This window comes from Macrotis lagotis, chromosome 8 (assembly GCF_037893015.1).
Source record: "Macrotis lagotis isolate mMagLag1 chromosome 8, bilby.v1.9.chrom.fasta, whole genome shotgun sequence".
In the NCBI taxonomy this organism is placed as follows: Eukaryota; Metazoa; Chordata; class Mammalia; order Peramelemorphia; family Peramelidae; genus Macrotis; species Macrotis lagotis.
The window spans coordinates 22,057,804-22,079,404 of NC_133665.1; the positions used below are offsets into that span (position 1 = coordinate 22,057,804).

Consider the following 21,601-nt stretch of genomic DNA (forward strand, 5'->3'; position numbering starts at 1 on the left):
AAGTAAATCTGGAAACATTCCTTTCTTTTGTGATAAAAGTGTAACATCTTAATAAAACATACAAATAAACAATTTATATTCCTAGAGATAAAAGGCATAGAGTTCAATACATATTTTGATACTGATCTTATTAGTCAATCACTAATTCAGTGTCATTATTCACAACTTATGTTCATCTGTAAACAAAGTTAATCATCTCTGAGCCAACCTGGGCTACAGGCATTCTATACACTGTGGCTATTGGGGTACCAATAGTCTGAATAAAGAGAATGAATAGCTCCAGGCACAGATTTAGCAAGAATGAAGAGTTGATTTTTCTTCAGCAAAATCCTATCTTAAAGTGAGACCCATTTCAAAAGGAGACAATGGTCCCCACTAGATCCTCTGGCCTCAATTTGGGACTTCTAAACAAAGTAGAGATGTTACTTAATACTTTGAAAAGTTTTGATAAATAGATACAAACTAAGATCAGAATGATTTAATTTATTCTAGCAATCCCTCAGTTGTGACCTTTATATACATTTATTCTCCTTCCATAAAGCCCCCAAACTTCAATGATCAGTTTCTGCTCCTTCTTGTAATAAAATCCTAGAGAGAATGGGCCTTCCTTTGAGACTGATATTGCATTTTCATCTTGCTAAAGACTCAGAGGCAAGACAATTTTTCCAAGGTCACATTACTAGTCAATGACAGTGCCATCATTAGAACTCAGATCTCCAGACTCCCTAGTTTAAGGCTCTTTCAAACAGTGGTTTCAAAAGATCTCGTTTGTGAGTTGTGCTTAGAAATTGAACATCACCTCATTAATAGAAGAATTAGGAACCAAGGAGAACACGTTTGATCATATTTTTTTGTGCATGCAAACAGGCACCATAGACAGGAATTACAAACCAAGCCAGCTAAGCTAGCATGCTTCAGATAGGAACTCTGGGTTAGAACTATTCACAGCTTTCATTATTGCTTCCTGCTATGAGTGGGATCCATGTAGCGTGAGCTAAGATCCTATACCAACACATGCATACCCCACTCACTAGACTGAGGGGATGAAGACCTAGACCTCAACACTGTTTTGATCAGGTTATTCCAAGATATAATTCTCCTCCTCTTATCTAATTCAGTTATAGGAGTGTGAGGATAGTTGCTCCTCACTCACTCTATCTGCAACTGGAGGGATAGAATCCCCTAGTGCACAGCAGAGAATAAGTTTCTTCTAAACTCTCTTCTACCTCCATGCCCTAAAATGACCCATTTTCTCTGTGATAGCTATAATATATATATATATATATATATATATATATATATTATATATATATATATATATTTCCATAAAAAAGAAATGTGAGATTCCTTATATACTAGGTATACCTAAAGATGGAAGGAAATGCTGAACTACATAATGAATTTGCAAGTGATGATATTTGAAAACTTAAATGTCTCAGAACTTAAAGTTGGTGTTCTTCCAACTTGGAGGGTTACCACAGCAATTACAATCAATCTCTGGGTACACACACACACACACACACACACACACACACACACACACACACACACATGAGATACCCCAGTGCCACAATAAGACATTCAGGCTGATTTTAGCTTCAGAATAAGATGAAGTTATTATATAGCTTCACTGATAGCTTTTCAAGTTAATCCCATTTTCAACACTCTGGTTACATATGTTCCTTCAGATTAAAACTGCTCTTCTGACTTGACATTCCTCTTGTTTAAATATTTAATGGCATTATTTTTCTCACTAGTCCTTAGAGCATTTGCTACTTCTGATTATTGAAAGACATTTAAAAAGAATTATATATATTTAATTTCCATAATGTTAACTTGACAGGTACAGTTAGTAAAGAATGGCCATGTAAATGCTTTAAAATTTTCTAAGAACAGAACAATTCTGAAGAACTAGTGGAAGATAAAAGATATAAAATAATTTTTAGAATAAACTTTGAAACATAAACCCCTGTCAATTTGATCTCTTAAGGCAGGAATCAAAGTTAAATCCAGACCATCATTGTTTTTGAATGGCCCTATAGCTAATAGTTTTTAAATTTTTGAAATAAACTTTTATTGTACTTAAAAATGTAAAAGCCATTCTTAGCTGTGGGCTGTTTTTGCCTAGAGAGTCATGGTTAGCCAACTCCTGTCAGAACAAAGGCAAGCCATTAAGGAATTTAAGAACCTTGATCAGGAGTTCTTACTCATTTGCTCAACGAGCAGCTCTTGCTATTTTGAGTCTGAACTTGAATTACTAAGGGACTTTAGCACTGTAAAATAACATGTGGTATACACTCAATTCAAGAGTCATAGGTTTCTAGTTAGGAAAAAATCCTTTAATATAGTTTAATTGTTTCATAGAACTTGGAAAGTTATAATAAACTGTTTTATCTTCTTGATCTTTCTATACCACCTGCTATACTTACATGCAGACAATTACTTTTAAGATTCACCTTTAAGGTAAGGCTTAAAATAAATTAAAAATGAAATCTAAAGTCAAATATAAATGGTTTTGGATTAGTACCAATGTTCACTTTCACTAAATGTGAATGATAGAGAATCTGACTAACTTTTATGGTGTTTGCCAACAAGTGCTCAACATGGAACATTTGGAAAGCTTTAATAGGACATTCTTCTCCCTATTTACCTAAATAATTTTAAAACATATATGTATATACATATGTATGTATATATATATATATATATATATATATAACTTTTTCAGTTATTATTTATTAGGCACATTAAACAAAAATTAAACAATAAACCTTATAGTAATACTAGAAAAGTGGCCATCTCAAGAATTTAAAATTACCCAAATTGTGAGCAGTAATTTGACATTAATGTAATGTATCCCCTGGAGTTAGCTGTCCAGAGATAATCCTTCTCATTAGGAGGCAGCAAAAGTAATTTACTCCACTTTCTTATTCTTTTTAAGATTGGTAACAAATGAAGTATATTGGTAGATTGTAATTGATATATATATATATATATGTATATATATACATATATATATATATACTTTAGCTATACAAAATTAGCCATATTGTCTAGTAAAACTTCTTATTTACTCATGCTTATGGTTGCAAAGATGCATTTTTTAAGCCTTTTGGAAAGTTGTAAATTATCCAAGTTTAATAAATAAATTGTCAAAAATTTCCAGCTCTTGTTAAGCAAATGGCCATGTAAGTGTCCTATTTTAAGACTAAGACATTAATGGGATCTTGGTTATCTCATATAAAGGTTAGTTTGACAAGAGAATAAACTTAATTCTTTATTTTCTTCTTGATATTTAAGCATTCTCAAGTCATGACCCTTAAACATCTCAAAACTAATTACTACATCTTTATGTATTTGACAAGTTTTCATCTCCATTTTCCTAAGATTAATGTTATATGGTCAAATCAATAAAGGCATTTAGAGTCAATGAGCTGTTTCTCTATTTTACCTTGCTATATTAAGAAAAGCTAATAACACATACTTAGACCCTTCTCTACCCAGAACTTCCAAGATCTGATTCTTGGATTTTAACCTATTCTGGATTTCTCCAATACCATATATATATTGACAGTCCATTAAAAAAAATAGCCACTGTAGTTCTCTTTCCTGCCTTTATTCATTGTTTAATGATTTTTACTATACCATAAGTCTAGAAAGATTTCTCTAATCTCATGGATACAGTCTATGCATGGATTCCATGCAGAAGTAGTCTTATATTTGAAGCTTAGTCTCTAAGGGTAAGACAGATCATTACATGTAAATAAAGGCAGGAGACTTCAGACTGTAATTCAAGCAGCTTCTTACCACTTGTTTTTCATGACCTAGATCAAGGATGGGGATACCTTTTCCTGCCAAGGGCCAGAACTTGAAAATAAGCCTGTTATATTTGGTCAAACATTTAATTAATTCACCCCTAAAAAGCTCCTAGATTTATTGAATTTTGAGTCCCACCTTGGTAGCACCAGACCACATGATTCTGTGGACATTATATGCCCTTTGGGCTGAAGGTTCCCTAATGCTGACCAAGACTTTCATTCTGTTGACTTTGTTCCTTCCAATCATATCTTTGAGAAAGCCCTCCATTATCACATCCTGATCAGTAGTAGCAACCTAAATTAATCCCTGCCAAAATGACAGCTGACTTCTATAAGTCTTCAGAAAAGCAGATTATTCTCACTCCCTGGAGTTTTTAAATATGTAGGGAAAAAATGATCATTCTGAGGAAATAAGCATGAATTTGAGTAGACATCACTAAAGAAAAATGGACTGAAGTAGGAATATTTTCCAGAAAGGGTGCTAACAAAATCAATAAGTTGATAGAACTCACTTTTTTGGTACTATACATAAACTTTAAAGCCAAATTCCCTACTCCTAGAATGTTACTAGGCCAAAATCACTTTCAAGAAGTATTTGGTAGGTTTTTTGGTAGTCTAACTTCTACCCTTCTCCCAATTCCACCAGTTCCATGAATTTTTTTTTAAATAAAAGCATTAAGCTAACAGGATCCAGTCCAGAACCATAAGATAATAAAGCCTATAGACTACTACATCTCCTAGTAACTAAACCATAATGCTTTGTCAAACAGACTAAGTCCAAATAATGTCACTTGAAGTTCTAATACATGAAATGTATTCCCACCTTATAGGAACTAGGCACAAGCCATTGTTAAGCTGCTTGGTTTAATTTTTTAGCACTTGGAAAAAAATTGTACAGTGGCTTGCTGAACACTCACCCTTTGCAAGCCTCCACAGAGGTCACAAAGATTTCACTCACACATACAAAATTAGTTTACAAATTTTTTTGGCAATTTCATCTTAGTAACCCGTTTTCTCCTATTGCCATTGCCCCAACCATTGGAAAAAAAAGTTTACAATAATTTACATAGAAATATTTTCAAAGTGCTTAAGAATAGTGATTGTTCTTCGGGATATTTACAGATGGCCTATACAAGTTATGTACAGGTTGTATACTATATAGCACAAGTTTCATTGCTGGAATATGGCTTTCTGTGGAAAGTGCATATTTGGCCATTGGTGGCAATACTGTCTAAAAAATTCAAGGGTTACAGATATTTGGTAACCACATCCAGAGCTGAACTAAACTGTGGACAAGAATATTTACAAAAAAGTCGAATATAAAAAAAGTCGAGTATACAAGCTTGTTCCACACAGATATGATCACATTCTTCCAGATGGTCAGAAGAAAACTGTTTTTCAGCCACTGGTTTGGTTACCCATCCAAAAAAAAAGTTTAGAACTTAGCATAGACTGAAAGTACTGTCTCTTGTCCAAGTGTTCAAGCTAGGTCATCATCTGTACTTACAACCGATATCTGAAAGGCAAGAATAAAAAAAAAGTTACTTATTGGGTATAATAATAAACCCATATATTACAGACAATATTTAGTTTGTGAAAAATTTGCTCCCTCTATTCTCCCAATGGAAAATAAAGCAGAGAAGGAAAGGTGAAACTAGTGAATACTTAAAAGTAGCCTGGAGCACCTAAGGCAAATTCTAAGCATGACCATGAAATAAAAAGTTAATTATAGTTTCTAATAGAAATGGGGCATCACCTATGTGGTGATTGACTAGTCTCAAAACAGCATATGGTAATTAGTTACGTCATGTTAGACCTCTCCATTAAGACAATTATTATGAAAGATGGATCAAATTGACATTTAATTATGTAAACATATAAATATGCATGTATTTATACACAGATGTAGGTTGAAATACTTAGAAAATGTAACTTGTTTTTGCTTCCCAAGTATACTGAGAAAATACTGTCACATGCACAAGCATTGTGTATGTATGTGTGTGTGTGTGTGTGTGTGTGTGTGCGCGCATGTGTGTATGCATGAAGGGAAGTAGAGGAAGGTGAGCTCACTTTGTGAGCTATATAGTTTGTAAGCACATTTAGGAAACAGTTTCATGTTTACTCACTGCTGGATAAGTGTGTCCAACAGAAGTACTATGTCTTCCAATATCGATCGTGAGATCTTCTTCTGTGGTTTTCAAGTAGACAGGATTGTCAAAATTCATGCTTTTCATGTTCTTATGTTGCCAGTTCCTCCACATAAAGTAACCACCAGCTGCTGCCATGGCCAAGAGCACTAGAAAGTCAGTGACAGTTTAGTAAGTGCACAGTGGGCAAGGAAATATAGATTTATGGGACATCTATGTGCTAAATTATATACACAAATGTATGTGCACATACTATAAATATATATATATGTACATTTTCACACATTTTAATTAATACACTTTATAATGTGAAGCTCATCAAGGAACATGTTCCTTGTGTGTTTATGGGAAATAGAAATATATAGTATACTGTCTTATGGGTTTACAATATGTTTTATGTATTCACATGTTCATGTGTTTAAAGTTACATAAGGCCACAAAGGCAAGTTAACAAGTTATAGAAATTAACAGTTCAGTGGCATTTCTAGTACAAAAGCACTCATTGCAGAATTATTATGAAGGGGTCCAATTTGTCTCCAATCTTTTAGAATACTCAATTTGTACTGCATTTTACACAGGCCATGTTACTTACAGACGGGAAGGATGGCCCAGGCAGCTGAAGTTCCTCCTGCAGAAGTATTTACTTCTGATATTGCTGTAGTCACATTGATTCCTACAAAAGGAAATAATGTCTATGATGCTTCTATATCAATTCAGATGATTTGAGACTTGTGTAGCCACTGAAGGTAATTCAGAAACTAATTTGAGAATTGAGAATTAAAAACAATGAGATAACTGTATCTATCATTATAAAGGAAGTATTAAAGTTTTAATATCCCAAATGTCGGTCAATAAATACTTATTAAAGCACCTCATATGCCAGGACTGTGCTAAGTGCTGGGGATATAAAGAGAGGTAACGGATGATCCTTGATTTCAAGAAGCTTATAACCTAAAGGTATCTAACCTACACTTCAATTTCGACCAACGATTTTCTTTAAAACTCTCAAGAGTCTCAAGGTATTGAATGAACCAGGGACCAGAGGCCAGGGGAATAAAAACAAAAAAAAAGAAATGTAATACATGCCTTGCCTATGGTTTTTAGTTATTATTTATCAAACATTTTAAAAAGAAGTTTTTAATATACATTATATTTATGTAAGCATTTTGCAAAGATTTACAGCCATTAGCTATTGATATGGCTATGACTGGACAATGGTAATTTCTCAGTGTGAAGAAGAATGCTTAAAAATAGATCATTCTTGATTAGTTTATCCTAATATCTTAAAATTAGAATCATTTAGAGTTATTCTTTCCAAAACTTCCAAGAACAGTCTACCAGCTAGTGATTTATGTTGCACTGGAGAGCTTTGCTCTCATTCTGTTTCATAGTTCTTCAAAATCATTATAAATCTGGTTAACTCAGGTCTTAAGATGATTTAATGTTAGACAAACAAATTATTTTTCCACTTTTTGGCATGAAGTTCAGTTTACTTCATCATGAGAAAGTCTAAGCCACACAATAACATCTAGTCATTAACTGTATGACTGTATGAACATACTTCATATTCCACTGGAAGTAACATCCTCTAAACAAAAATCCTCAGAACAACAACAATTTTTGTCTTATAGAAATTTGGCACTTTCCTCCTTGATTTTACTTATTGGTCAAGAGGTATCACTGTGACTAGGTCATAAAGAACTCTGACAAATAAAGATTTAAACAGTGTTTCCAGGCAAACTTGTCAATCTGTGGAATGGCCCAGGCATACACAATAATGCATTACTAGGTCTTCATTCAAGTAGTAAACCTATTGTCTTAATACTGTGCCATTTCTCTAACAATAGTCCACTTGAAATCTAAGCTGATTTGAGAGTTTCAAATCTTAGTTTGAGATAAGGAGATATCAACTGAGATATCAATATGGCTGTTAAGAATTTAGGTGAACAAGACCAATTCTTATTTTTATATAACTTAACCCTTTTGTTTAGAAACTTACAGATTAGAAAATATTTGTATGATTATGATTCACCATTATGGTGAGTTTAAAGAAGTTGGATATTTGAGGTTGGCTTGTGTTTCATAGCTTCACTCCCCTAATGGATCCTAATGAATATTTATATAGGACTTTTACTGTTTACAAAGTATGCAATATATATTCTCACCTGAATCTCATACTAAAAGCATCATTTATGAGTTGGTATGGGTTCTATACAAAGAAAATGTCTCTTAAATAGTTTTTTTTTAAATGAGTGAGTTTGAGTAACGAAAGTCCAGCAAATTCTCTGAAAACCTGATTATGTGAAGCTTTTTGTTGTTTTTTATAGTGCTTTTTTGGGGGGAAGGGGGGAAGAAGACAGTCATGCCAAGTATCCACTTGAGCATGAACACTAAGTTTTAATTTTTAAAGAAGGGAAAACTCACTTCTACATGCTCTTCCATCCCCTTCCAAATTGTATCCATTGGGACAGGAACAGGCATATTTTGGAGAGTGATCATTGATCTGTGGTGCTGGTAGACAAAGGTACTCACAGCCTCCATTCTCAATGTCTTCTTCACACCAGTTTTTACCTATTGGAATACAAAATAATCCTTTAAAGTTGTTAGCTTTAAGAAAATGTAGACTGAGATATAAAAATTAACTGGAACAATCTTAACAGTCATTTAGGGGTGGCTAGGTGGCGCAGTGATAGAGCACCGGCCCTGGAGTCAGGAGTACCTGAGTTCAAATGCAGCCTCAGACACTTAATAATTACCTAGCTATGTGGCATTGGGCAAGCCACTAAACCCCACTGCCTTGCAAAAAAGCAAACAAACAAAAAAGTCATTTAAGTCATGCCCTAACATCATATTAACATATGCTGTTAAATATACTCCCTGAAAAGTGCTTCAGACTTATCAAAAATTTGATTTTTAGGATGACACAAAGGCAATACATCAAGAACAGAGTACACTTGGATGCCAATAAAATTAGAGACAAACTTCTGGTCTATCTACAGTTTCAAATTATCCTAAGATTGGTGTTATGATGATCATTAAAAGACATTACTTATCTAGAAGTTACCTGCTGGTTGTACAAGTTCATGGTATACAATTATATCTTGAGCATCATTGAGGTTGTTAACCAGAGTAGCCAGTTCTGACCCTGTGAATTTGTTGGCACCATAGACTGCTTCATTTTCACCATCTATCCAATAGACACGGTCCTAGAATAGGATTTTTAAAAGTGGTATTATCTGTGGGACATGTTGCATAGAATAATTAAAATTTTAAGAGCTTGAGGATGAGTAGTATTTAATCTATGAACCTTATTCACAATGAGAACTTGACATTTTCATAAGAGTAGAGCTATATTTTCTACATCAAGCTGTGCTAAGTTTGTACTCCTGAAATAGCTATTAATTCAAGAAATGACCAACTCTTGAATTAAAATTAAAATGTGATAGTTATTTAGGATTATGTTCAATTCAATTTTGATAAAGACTAGATAAGATTAATATGGTTTTGAATTAATGTTGACTCTTATGCCAGGGTTTCAGAGGGGAAAAAGAAATAAAAATAAAGAAAAAATAATAGTCTCAAATCCAAGAAATCATACTTTCCAACCCACCACATCATTTAGAATCAGGGTAAAAAACTGAATTAACTTGTGAGTCCACATCTTTGAGCCAAGAGTTGAAATACTTTGAATCCTACCTCAAATATTGTGACAGCAAGAGGATGAGCTAAGAACTCAAGAGACTTGAGGACTATTCTACGATCTTGACCATTCAAATCCACACTGGAGAGCATGTGTAGTTTAGAATCAAGCCAATAGAGACGGCTTTTTACAAGGTCTAGGGTAGGAAAAATGAGTTACACTATTAGCTAATGCATTCAGTGTTAAAATAAGCTTTGAGTACCTGTGGTGTTTAATGTTTCTCATACCAATTATTTAAAGTTCACACAGATATATGATCTCTTCTATGCTTTTTTATAATTTCAAAGACAACAAAAAAAACTATTGTTACATGAAACAGTATTTATAATTGGAAAAGTAGAGTACAACATACTATGACAGCTATGCTACTGTTGCCAGTATTGCTAACTTTCTAAAATGTAGAATGGATGAAGGTACACAAAAGGGTCTTGAGCTTATACAACTATCAACATTGTATCCCTAAAGTGACTATGTAAAAGACTAGCAGTATACCATTAGAATTAGGGCAACTCTTCTCAGGTTTTAATTCTGGTCCAGATTTGACAGAGAACATCCTATCCTTATGAAGAAATATCTGTTTTGGTGTGCTATAACTTAGTATCTTAAATCAAAGAGTTAAACAAAAACCCAAGAGACATACCAAGTGTAATTCCATTAGGCCACTGAATGTCTACAGTCACCAGAGGCAGTCTGTCAAGTCCATTCATTCCTGCTTTTTCTATTTTAGCGGGTTCTCCCCAGTCTGACCAGTAAACAAAGCTGTAAAGAAAATGTTAACCATAAACATCACTGGTTTAGTACACTAAATTTGTGGTTCCAAGCCTATAAAAGCATTAGCTAACAGTTTTGTATATTATAAATTAGATTCATTCTTGAAAAGTTGACTGTTTAATTTCAGTAAATAATTCTCTTCTTTAATATGATTGAAGATGTGCTTATATATTTGAGCACCTAAGATACAATGAAATATAAAATTGTTTTAAAATAGTTTATAAATTGTTAACATTAATTACTTAGATATTACATTGAGCACCATCAGGGTCAATAAAAGAGATATTTGCTATATGTGATTTTCCAAAGCATGTATTCCTTTTAAAAACATTTAAATATTATGAAGATATTCCTTCTCTAATTGCTAGTTTTAAAGGGGAAAATACCCCTGAGAAAGACTTCTTTGTCCCTATTTTTTTTAGGTTTCTGAAAGGTAAATGGGGTTAAGAGGCTTGCCCAAGGCCACACAGCTAGGTAATTATTAAGTGTCTGAGGCTGGATTTGAACTCAGGTACTACTGACTCCAGGGCTGGTGCTCTATCCACTGCACCACCTAGCCACCCCTCCCTATTTCTTTCTGTGAAAAAGCTGACCTATGGAAAGAGGCAAAATAATATACCATGAAGTTGGTTTGCCACTTGTTTCCACAAGGATGGGCATTAACTCTTCAGATTGAAAGTTATACTGGTGGATAATTATATATTATTAATGCTACAAAATGCCAAGTCCTAAAACTTCTATGGGAAATTATCTTAAGAATTTACATTCTACTATTATTATAAGACTTATGCTGATACTTGCAGTTCATATATGAGACAAGGATGGATCATTAATGAGTCACGATAAATCAATCATCTTCCCCATGAGATATGCTCTAGGGATAAATTCAGACTTTCAAAGGCTGAATCATGAAGTATCAGAGGTGGACTTTCAGTTGCTGAGAATAAATAGAAGACGATTAACATCTTTTAATGAAAGGAACCAAAGTAATATGTGTTTCAAGTCATGGTTTTAAAACCAAGTTGTTAATGGGCACCTGAAATAACTATTTACTAAGAATTAATAGCACCAACTCAGATTTGTTATATGTGAGCCAAGAGTCAAGGCACATTTCCAGTCAACATTAGTTTATTAACTGCCAGCTTAGTCAACCTTTAAAGATATTGTAGGTATTTGCTATTAAACTCATGGGGAACCAATTGATCATTGGTCTCACAGATAGGTCCATGAATAGAAGAATCATGAAGATGTTGGCTGTCACCATATTTTACTTTTATATTGTAGCTTCCAAGTAGTAACTTAGTAGAGATGCCTAGAAACTAACCCAGACAGTGGATCCACAGCTATGGAGGCAGGTTCTCGCAAATCAGAATTAAATAGGATCTTCCTCTTGGTTCCATCTAAAGTAGCCACTGAAATAGTCTTGGAAGCCACATCAGTCCAGTAGATATTCTTGTAGACCCAGTCAACAGCAATGGCTGCAGGATTATAGACATTGTCGATCATTTTAACATGTCTACCAACTTTGTCACGAGCATCAATTGGGGCACTGAAACAGAATAGGGTCACATGAGATTTAAGAATTTGACAGGACAGTTATGCCTTCAGATGGTTAAAAGTTTCATACAATACCAGGTAGTATTATTATATCTTTGCCTTAATTTGACTAGATTGTGATATTGTAGTTTGGATTTTGGCATCAGAACATCTGTTGCTAAAAGCTAACATAGTTCATTGATAAACCATCTAAGACTTTCATTAGGAGGAATTTGAATCAAATTTGATGATGCAAAATGACTGAAAAGGAATTGTGGGAAAACTTGACATCATAAATACGAGATTTTATAGCATTGCTGTTGCTGTATATTTTGAGAGTGGTTAGTGAAGGTAAAAAATATAAATTAGCCTAGTATTCTGATACTAATTGGTAGTGGTATGCTGGCAAAAGTTAACACTAACTCTTCAGGGGAAAAAAGTGAATGCTCATAATTTAAAAGTAATTTGCAATATTAACACTTTCTCTATCACATGAAGTTTGGACAATCAACAAAAACATTTACCATTGGTAAGGACAATCAACAAAAACATTTACCAAATTGGTAGCCTTTGCCAATTTCTGAGGCATAAATGCTCAAACCGAAAACTTTGCTTTCAGCTCTCACAAGCCATTTTGAGCTGGTTTCAGCACATTCCTTTGATCTGTCACTTTAAAATTATCTTCCCTGATCCTATTCTTTGTGACCAAAATTGGATCCTAGTTTATAACCAAACATTATACATCATATGAATACTAAAAAAAAATTTAAAACCAACATTTTTACTTGGAGTTGTCTTACCAACAATCCCAACAGCGAAAAAACAACCCAGTTATTCTAATATGGCCAAATGACCCATGGCACAAGTTACCTGAAGATTGCTTTTTGGCTTAGATCAGCCCAAAATAACTTCTGGGCAGCTATGTCAGCATCTAGTGCTATGGTATTTCTTAGTTGCTCTACAAGTTGAATATATTCTTTCCTTTCCAGACCAATTTTTCTGATGTCCCTTCGATTAGTGAAGATTAAGCTTGGTTCCTTTCCTGAAAGCAGAAAATTAGGCTTTAGCCTCACTGTAAGAATCCCTTTTCCACAGGGCAATACTAAGTCAAAATATGACTGAAGACTTTTAAGTACCACCTTTTACTTCAGTCTTCCAGTTCCAAGTATGGTTTACCCATTAATAATGTTTGTCCTTCGTACTTAAAGAAGGCTATGACATCAGGGAGGTGACACGATGACAAGCACTTGAATTAGATTTGAGTGATGGGGATGCTATGCTAAGTTACCAACCTCACTTTCTCCTCCAGAGCCAGCTGGGTCCAGTGGCCGGATATGAATCATGACAACTAGAGATCTTCCTAGATGTGAGGCAATCAGGTTAAGTGACTTGCCCAAGGTCACAAAATTAGCAAGTGTCAAATGTCAAACTAGATTCAAACTCTCATCCTCCTGACTCCAAGGCCAGTGCTTTAACCACAGCCCCACCTTGCTGCCCCTTAGGATGAAATATAAAGCATTTTCAACTAGTCAACAACAAACCTTTAATTCTTCCTTTGATTTGAACTGAATCAAGACTTACATCAAGAAAAGCAAACACAAAAAGATACCTGGAAAAGGAATGTGACTGTTAAGGCTTCTTTGGAAACAGTCCACCATATTTGTATATGATGGGCATATTTTCATGAGTTGCCTTGGACAAAAACCAAGACCAAAATATTCTCCAGTTTACAAATTTATACTTTGCTGGCATAGCTTGGAAAAATCAGCGTCCCCTCTATTCCATGATAAAAATATCATCCTATTTTTAAAATAGATCCTTAGTCTATGACCACCCCCCCCCCCCCATTTGAAACTAACTTTCTGCTTTCAAATAAGATTGCAGTCAAAGGAAAATGTCAGGCTAAGACTTTTATTACGTTAATTGTACCTTTTGTAAGTACTTGCTTACAAAGGTAATCTATATTAAAACACTACTTCGAATTTCATTTACCTACTGCCTTGCACACTCCAGTGGCAAGATCCATTTGATAGCCACGACTACATTCACACTTGTAACCGCCTTTTAAGTTGATACAAATTTGACTGCAGATTCCAGGATTTTGGCATTCATCAATATCTAGGAGGGAAATTTAGAATTAGTCTTGCTGTTCCTACACCTTACTAGTTATACCTTGTCTTTTTCCCTTTCAAGCCCCTTGCAAAGGTAGATTTTTGGAATCTTACCACCACAAGTCTTCCTATCTATTAGTTCAAACCCAGCAGCACAGTCACATTCATAACCTATGATTAGGTCTTTGCAAATATGAGAGCATCCACCATTGTTTACTAAGCATTCATTTACATCTGGAGAGAAAAACAAACAAACAAGAATTCTTGATACCTAGTTATAAAGCAGTTAACCATTCCTCTAGGCAATTATTTAAAAAACCAAATTCTTCCTAAAGATCAGTCTGAATTTCATCAGCCAAGAATTTAAGTGACTGCTTTCAGGTAGTCATTGGAGATTTTAAGCTCCTTAAGGGCAAGGTTTTTTTTAAAAGCAAGTTAACTAGGGGTGTGGCTACAGATAAGATGTTTAAAATTAGAATGTGATAATGCTACAAGTGAAAAACAACCAAAAAATATGGGAATTGGGAAGGAAGTCTTCATTTCTCCCTACAATTTGCCCTTACAATAACATCTTATTTATAGAAATATGTATTTCTTTAATGAAAGGTTGTGTTTTTTAATGAAAGGCACATCATAGGAATTAATGGCAGCCAAGAGGCATTTCTGGCAAAGAGAGAATGGGAGGGGAAAGGAGAAGAAACCAAGAACTTGATCCCTTGCTTTATATAAGATTCATTAAAATCAGTACATAAGATCCATGAAAACCAGCTGTTGGCTAGCATAACCAAGAATATACTAACCTAATTCCTAAATGGTATCTTTACCAGACACTTGGGAAAATAGGATTCAGATCCAAATAGCAGCAATAAAAAGTAAATTGTTATAGGTTCCCCCTGAGATATTACAGGAAGGCTTGTTCCATCAAAGCTAATCAACTTTAAGTTTCTCTGCACTTAGATCTAGATCTTTAAACACTTTCACTTACTGCATTCCTTCAGGGGTTCATCACTCCAATCTTTGCAGTCTTGTTGTTGGTTGCACACTTTACTGATGTCTATGCATTCTCCACTTCTGCACTTGAATTTTCCAGGTCCAGAACATTGATTGGCTATACATGATCCAGAGTACAAACAGAAAAGAACACCCATTAGATAAGTTCCATGTGTCTTTTACCCAACTGTGAGAGAGATCAATAATGCTTACCATTTTTACAATTGATCTCATCTGTGCCATCTATACAGTCTCTGACCCCATTGCACTGTCTGCTGCCATGAATACAACTGCCATCTTCACATTCAAACTGGTCAGGCCGGCATGTTCGAGAAGCTAGGACAAGGAAAAGAAATAAAGTCTCTAGATTAGGCTACTGAAGTGGGTCCCATCAACTCTGATTTTAAGGTGGGCATGTTGAGAGCCAAGATAACAAAGAAACTACTTACGACAGTTTATTTCATCACTTCCATCTTTGCAGTCAGGGTCTCCATCACAGCGCCACTTCTTATGGATACATTCCCCTGAACCACATTGGATCTCACTGGCTGGACACTTTTCATGAGGCACAGGCTGGCGTCCACACTGTTCAAGGGACTCATCAGACTGGTCAGAACAATCAGCATCATCATCACACACCCAGCTGATGGGAATACAGGAAGAAGTACTACACTGGAACTCATGTGCACCACATGTAGGAGGAGCACAGTCCAACTCGTCACTACCATCACTACAATCATCCTGACCATTGCAGACAAAGTTTTTAGAGATGCAACGCCCACTGGAACAAGTGAATTCTTCTGGACTACAAGTTACATTCCCTAAGGAAAAGACAGAATGGTCCAATATCAACATTTAAGTAACTTTATTACCACCCCAACAAAGTTATAAATATCAAAATCAACAGTCACATCAGAATTCAGAATAATTTATATTTATGTTTATTATTATAAGTGATATTCACAATCAAGTTTCCATAGTATAGTCAATAGGAGTAAATATTAGAAAGCTTCTTGGAATAGTGGTGAAATGAGAAAAGAATTGAGGAAAGACAGAAGGATATAGATCTGTTCTCTTCAGAATAAATGCATGAATTATTATGAGCTGCCATTTTCTTTCCAAGATAAGGAAAGCATTAAGTTTTAGAATTGAGGGGTTTAACAATGAGGTACAAGTTTACTTTTGCCATGTGCCTGTAGTACCCTGCTGTTAGAAAACGTTTCTCTAAAATAATTCTTATACCCATCAGATTGTCAAGAAAAAACTGGAAAGTGGCAGTTATTTGGGGATTTGCAAGAAAACAGGCACACTAATTCACCATTGGTAAATTGTTCTAACTGGAAAGCAATTTGGAACTATGCCCCAAAGTTACTAGTTGGGCATAGCCTTTAACTCCTCAATAACATTACCAAGTCCAAGTCTACATCCCCAAAAAAGATCAAAGAAAAAGTAGAAGAACCCACATTTGTAGAAAAAATTTTAGCAGTTCTTTCTCATAGGAAAGAACTGAAAATTCATGAGATACCCATCATTTAGGGAATGGAAGAACAAACTATAGCATATAAATATAATGGAATATTATTGTGCTACAATTCATGTTTTCAGAGAAACCTGAAAAGGTCTGATGGAACTGATGCAGAGCAAAGTGAGGAGAAAAATGTATACAACATTATAACTAGAAAACAACCCTGAAAGCCTTAAGAGACAGAATATATTTGGATATGATCATTGTAAACATTTTCTCTTTTTGACTATGCATATTTTTGGTGTAAAGGCTTTCTTTTTTATTTGGAGGAGGGAAAGAAAAATGTTTAAAAATATTAAAAATAAATTATCTGCATGGTATGGCAGCTTTTGGATAGAAAAAAAGGGTTAGACATGATATTCAAACTTTTGTGATTGGGGCAAGTCACCTCACTGGGCCTCTGTTCTCTAAAATGAATGGGTTAGGCTAGATGGCCTCTGAGGTCCCTTCCAGCTCCATATCTATAAACTCAAATTAAAGGGAGCATGGTAGCAAAGAGCACTGGAATTAAGAGTGAGAAATCAATTGGTGTTTCAGCACTGAGGTTTATTATTTATATAGAGAGGCAAGTCAATTTGACCTATTAGTCTTTGTGCTATCAAAGAAGAATACTTGTACTTCTGCAGCATGGCGATAGTAATAATAAAAACACTCTGAAAAGTAAAATGTTATCTAAATATGAGCTACTTGGCCAATTTCTTATCTAATGGAGGAGATAGTAGAGAGTGGATTATTAGGCCAGGAAGCAAGTACTAACATATAATTCTCAAATTCTAGAAAACCGCCATTAGCAGAATCCAGGATTGGATTATAATCCTAAACCTAAAAAAGAAAAAAATTTTAAATTTTTTTTAAAAAGAAGCATGTTAATTATGGTTATAAGACTAGTTTATTTTGCATGAACCTAAGTCAGATAAAAATGCAAGTTTTTATAGATTATATAGATTACAGCTTTATATAGTTATAAGAAATAGGGTGGAAATCATTGCTCTTGGAAAGCGAAATCCATTTTTTTAAAAAGGGAAGCATCTGGCAGCTCTGTGATTTTTCCAACATAGGTTCAGGATGAAACATTAAACTTGACTCTAGGAATGAATGGAGAAGAAACTCATTGAACTAGGTGCAGTTGCTTTAACCCCAGAAGCCTTCTTAAATATTTTTAAAAATGATCGATATTCCTATTATTATGCCCAGAGTTTGTTTACCCACAGTAAGAATCAAAAGGCCTCTTAGATTGAGGAACTTGGATACCTAACTTAAAAGAGCCATCAAAGTTGACTAAGACAATGTTTATTTAACCTAAAGTTTCCCCTCACCTTTAACATATAGCATGTCACTACACATTTTCAGAGGCAGAAAGGTGAAAGAGGAAGAGAAGTTAGGCAAATGAATGAGAACTCATTAAAGTCTCAGGGAAAGAGAATCTGAAGAGGTTCTGGCCAGAGGCCTGGAAAAGAAGACACCATCAAAGTTAGTTTGCTTTGGTCACCTACATTAAGGAAGCAGGTTTACCACCATACTCTGTGCCAGGCAAGCAAGCTATTAGAAGTCAGAGACTGAGAATTTCCTAGAAAAGGAGAAACTAAAGCCAAGTTGGCAAATTTTAATAGTCACAATCAGGTTCAGAGAAATGGAAATTTTCATAATTGGAATAGGAAAGAAATTTTGGTTCCCCAACACTCAATTAAGCTTGACTGGGTTTGCGTCAGGAGTACAAGTGCTATGTCAATAGAGTAGACAAAGCAGTTTTCATTTCCAACTCAAGAGTGGTCCACCTCAGATCTATTTCTTTATCTCCTCTCCTCTCCTCTGACTCTAGGAGCATTGGGGATGTATTAGCTGATAGATGTAGAAACCTTCTTAATAATAAAAAGCTTTTAGAAAGGGACTGTTAAAATTGCTAATCAGAAAATCTGAGTTCTTACTCTTACACCAATAGCCAAGAGCAAGTCACTGAAGTGAGTCAAGCTGTTTCTATCACAGCTTTTTGTCCCTTCAGCAAAGAATCCTTAGGATAAGCCATTCAATGGATTCAATACTTGTATCTTCTTACCACAGTTTTCTTCATCTTCTCCACTGTCACAGTCGTTTTCACCATCACATTTCCAGGACACTGGGATACACTGAGTTGATCGAACACCACAGCTGATCTCATTTATTCGGCAGGTTCTCATATCTGTTGAGGACACATAGTCTCAAAGGAACCCCAGAACTGTGATAAGTGATACAAGGTGCTGAGGAAGATTACTCTGAGTTGCTTGGTACTGGTGATGTTCACGATTCAGCCATCTGAAGAGTATACTTATGAAACTAACTGTTCCATGTGAGGTATTGGTATCTCTTTCCAGTGCTTTTCCTTGGACCCTGATATATTTGATGACCAAACCCAAAAAGGTTTATATCAACTCTTGAAGTAATTTCTAGGTGACTATTATCTTCAAGGTCTATTCACTCAAACTTTTGGCTTCCTGTTATTTCCTTGCCTTACGTGGCAAGCAGTAGAGACTAGGATCAGGATTCAGGTTCTAAACTCAACTGTGCTTCCTACTATGACCATGAACAAGCTATTTTCTCCTCACACTTCAGATAAGTAGATCAGAAGAATAAAGTACTTTATTGATCTAAAATCAACCTCAACAATATTAGCTAGCATTTAGGTAGCACTTTGAGGTGTGTAAAGTGCTTTACAAATTTATTTTCATTAAATCTTTACAACCTAAAGGAATAGGTAAATGTAATTATCCCCTTTTTAAAGAAGAAGAAGAAATTAAGGCATGTAGTACCAAATATATGCTATACCCTATATCAGTATTCTTAATTATGGTCATTTCTTATAAATCTCTTCTGACCTCCTTTTACCTACTTACCCAAAAACTTCTCTAGCAAAGTTCTGCAGAATAATCCCAAATTTTCCCTACCTTTTCATGCAAAGAATTATGATTTTCCTTTTAGAAACATTCCCCTTCTACAAAGCTGAGGGAGGAAAGACAGGAAGAGAAGTGGGTTTTTTTGGTGGAGCAAAGGGTAAAGTGACTTACCCAAGGTCACCCAGTTGCTAAATATCAAGTGCCTGAGATGAGATTTGAACTCAGGTCCTCCTGACTCTAGGATCAGTGCTCTATCCACTAAGCCACCTAGCTGCCCCCAGATTTATTTTTTTAATTTCTACCAGAACTAAGTCAAATTTCAATTATTTGCATGTCATGTGAAAAGTATTCTCTTAACCAATGGAAGAAATTAATGTTTATATATTCAAAAATAATTTCTAGATTATATATTGCAATTGAAATGAATAGGTTTTGCTCATTTGAGTTTGTTTTCTAAACATAGCAAATGGAAAGAGTGAAAAAGGTTTTAAAATTAACAAATAATCCACAATAAGTCAATTGTATGCTTTAAAGTAACAACTCATATCATTAAGTCTTGCTTAAATAAATTAATTTTATTTCTATGTTTTTTCCTCTGACCCTGACAGATAATTTTAATTATGGTCTTTTCATTAAAGAGAAATATCAGATCTAGAGTTGTTCCCATCATATATATATATATATATATATATATATATATATATATATATATATATATGATATTTTTAAGATTACCTTTAGCAATGCTATTTTAGTTTTCACACATTTAGAAATTGTCTTGCAAGTCATATTTGCTTATCTAAAAGGATATTCATAAAGATCATGAACACAGATCAATTTCTTTTGTATATATTTTTAAGGAATGTTTACTATTTTACTCTTCACTGTGGTATTTAGAATGTTGAAAGTTTTCAGAATTAAGTACCATTTCTCTAGAGTAATCATGAACAAGAACAAGTGGGCAATTTATGCACCTAGTCAATGAGTTTTCAATGAGCTCAATGGGCTTGAGGCAGCAATAGGAATATTCAATACTACATAGAGAACTTTAGTTTAGCCAGAGGCTCACAAATTGAAATGAGAGAAAATTGGCAAATGACTTGTACTAAGATTAATCAGAGACCTATGTCAATAACTGCTTCCTGGATGATGAAGATCCTTAAGAAGGTTGTAAAAGTATGGGTTGATTTGTGAGATGGAGAAGATTAACACCAAATATTGAATCTCAGAAGCAATACTTAAATCTACCAAAGCAAAGTAGAAAGAACTTTTCTAGTCAATGAATTGAAAGGATACCATATGTTGGAAGGCATCCTTCCAGTATCAGAAGAAACTTTAGAAGCCATCTAATTTAACCCATACCTGACCAAAGTTTCCTTTAACATTCCCAATAAGGTCATCCAACCTTTGCTCGGAAGCCACAAGATGGGTCCCTTTACTTCCTGAGCCAATCCATTTTTTTTAATGCTAGGATTTCCACAAAATATTTTCCTAACATCCAGTCAAAAAACCTCTCTACATCTTGCTTTCTTAGGGCAAATTTTATTTCCTCTTACATAACAGCCTTTCAAATACTTTAAAATAGCTATAATGTACACCTTTCATCTTCATTTATAAGCTCCAATTAGTGCTCATAAGACCATTGTCACCTGGGCAAGTTAGTCAACAAGGTATCAGCACTTACTACACTGTTCTGGCCTTTCGTCAGATCCATCTTCACAGTCTGGGTCCCCATCACACTGCCATCTGTTTGGTACACACTGGCCATTATTACACACAAAGTCAGACTCAGCACATGTCTTCTTCACTACAAATAAAATTTTATATTCAGTTACAGGGTTAGTGTCAAAGTTATCCAATAGTCCATTTATTTACCAGAGTGCAAGTGGCCTCTCTGGAAAACTATCTTTTAATCTCTGTAATACTGAGGTTTCCAAGTCAACCAAATAAATCCTTAATTGCAGTTGCATATTGTTCTAAACTGATAGGTGCCAATATCCAAGGGTCGCTCTTATCTAGCAGGTGTTATTCATAACAATGTTTGACCCTGTGGAAAATTGCCACATGAAGATATTGGAAAATAAACCTCATCAGAACAGGAAAGGAGAGAAAACATCCCTAGGGAGACTCTAAATT

At 34.7% G+C, this 21,601-nt stretch overlaps 1 protein-coding gene across 2 annotated transcripts in view; it reads right to left on the reverse strand.

Annotated features, from left to right (window-relative positions):
* Positions 1-1,490: 1,490 nt before the first annotated feature.
* The window catches only part of VLDLR (very low density lipoprotein receptor), a 38,032-nt gene continuing 17,921 nt past the window's right edge, over positions 1,491-21,601 (reverse strand). The window contains exons 3-18 of one of the 2 annotated variants that reach the window (XM_074196504.1): positions 21,150-21,272; positions 18,652-18,774; positions 15,523-15,894; positions 15,287-15,409; positions 15,069-15,191; positions 14,198-14,317; positions 13,965-14,090; positions 12,843-13,014; positions 11,761-11,985; positions 10,306-10,424; positions 9,662-9,801; positions 9,030-9,171; positions 8,390-8,536; positions 6,558-6,638; positions 5,945-6,114; positions 1,491-5,334 (exon numbers count right to left, since the gene is read on the reverse strand). In XM_074196504.1, coding sequence (XP_074052605.1) covers positions 5,299-5,334; positions 5,945-6,114; positions 6,558-6,638; positions 8,390-8,536; positions 9,030-9,171; positions 9,662-9,801; positions 10,306-10,424; positions 11,761-11,985; positions 12,843-13,014; positions 13,965-14,090; positions 14,198-14,317; positions 15,069-15,191; positions 15,287-15,409; positions 15,523-15,894; positions 18,652-18,774; positions 21,150-21,272 — 2,342 coding nt within the window. In that variant the 3' untranslated portion in view covers positions 1,491-5,298. The remainder of the gene's footprint in view (positions 5,335-5,944; positions 6,115-6,557; positions 6,639-8,389; positions 8,537-9,029; positions 9,172-9,661; positions 9,802-10,305; positions 10,425-11,760; positions 11,986-12,842; positions 13,015-13,964; positions 14,091-14,197; positions 14,318-15,068; positions 15,192-15,286; positions 15,410-15,522; positions 15,895-18,651; positions 18,775-21,149; positions 21,273-21,601) is intronic. The other variant, XM_074196505.1, reaches the window with a different exon arrangement.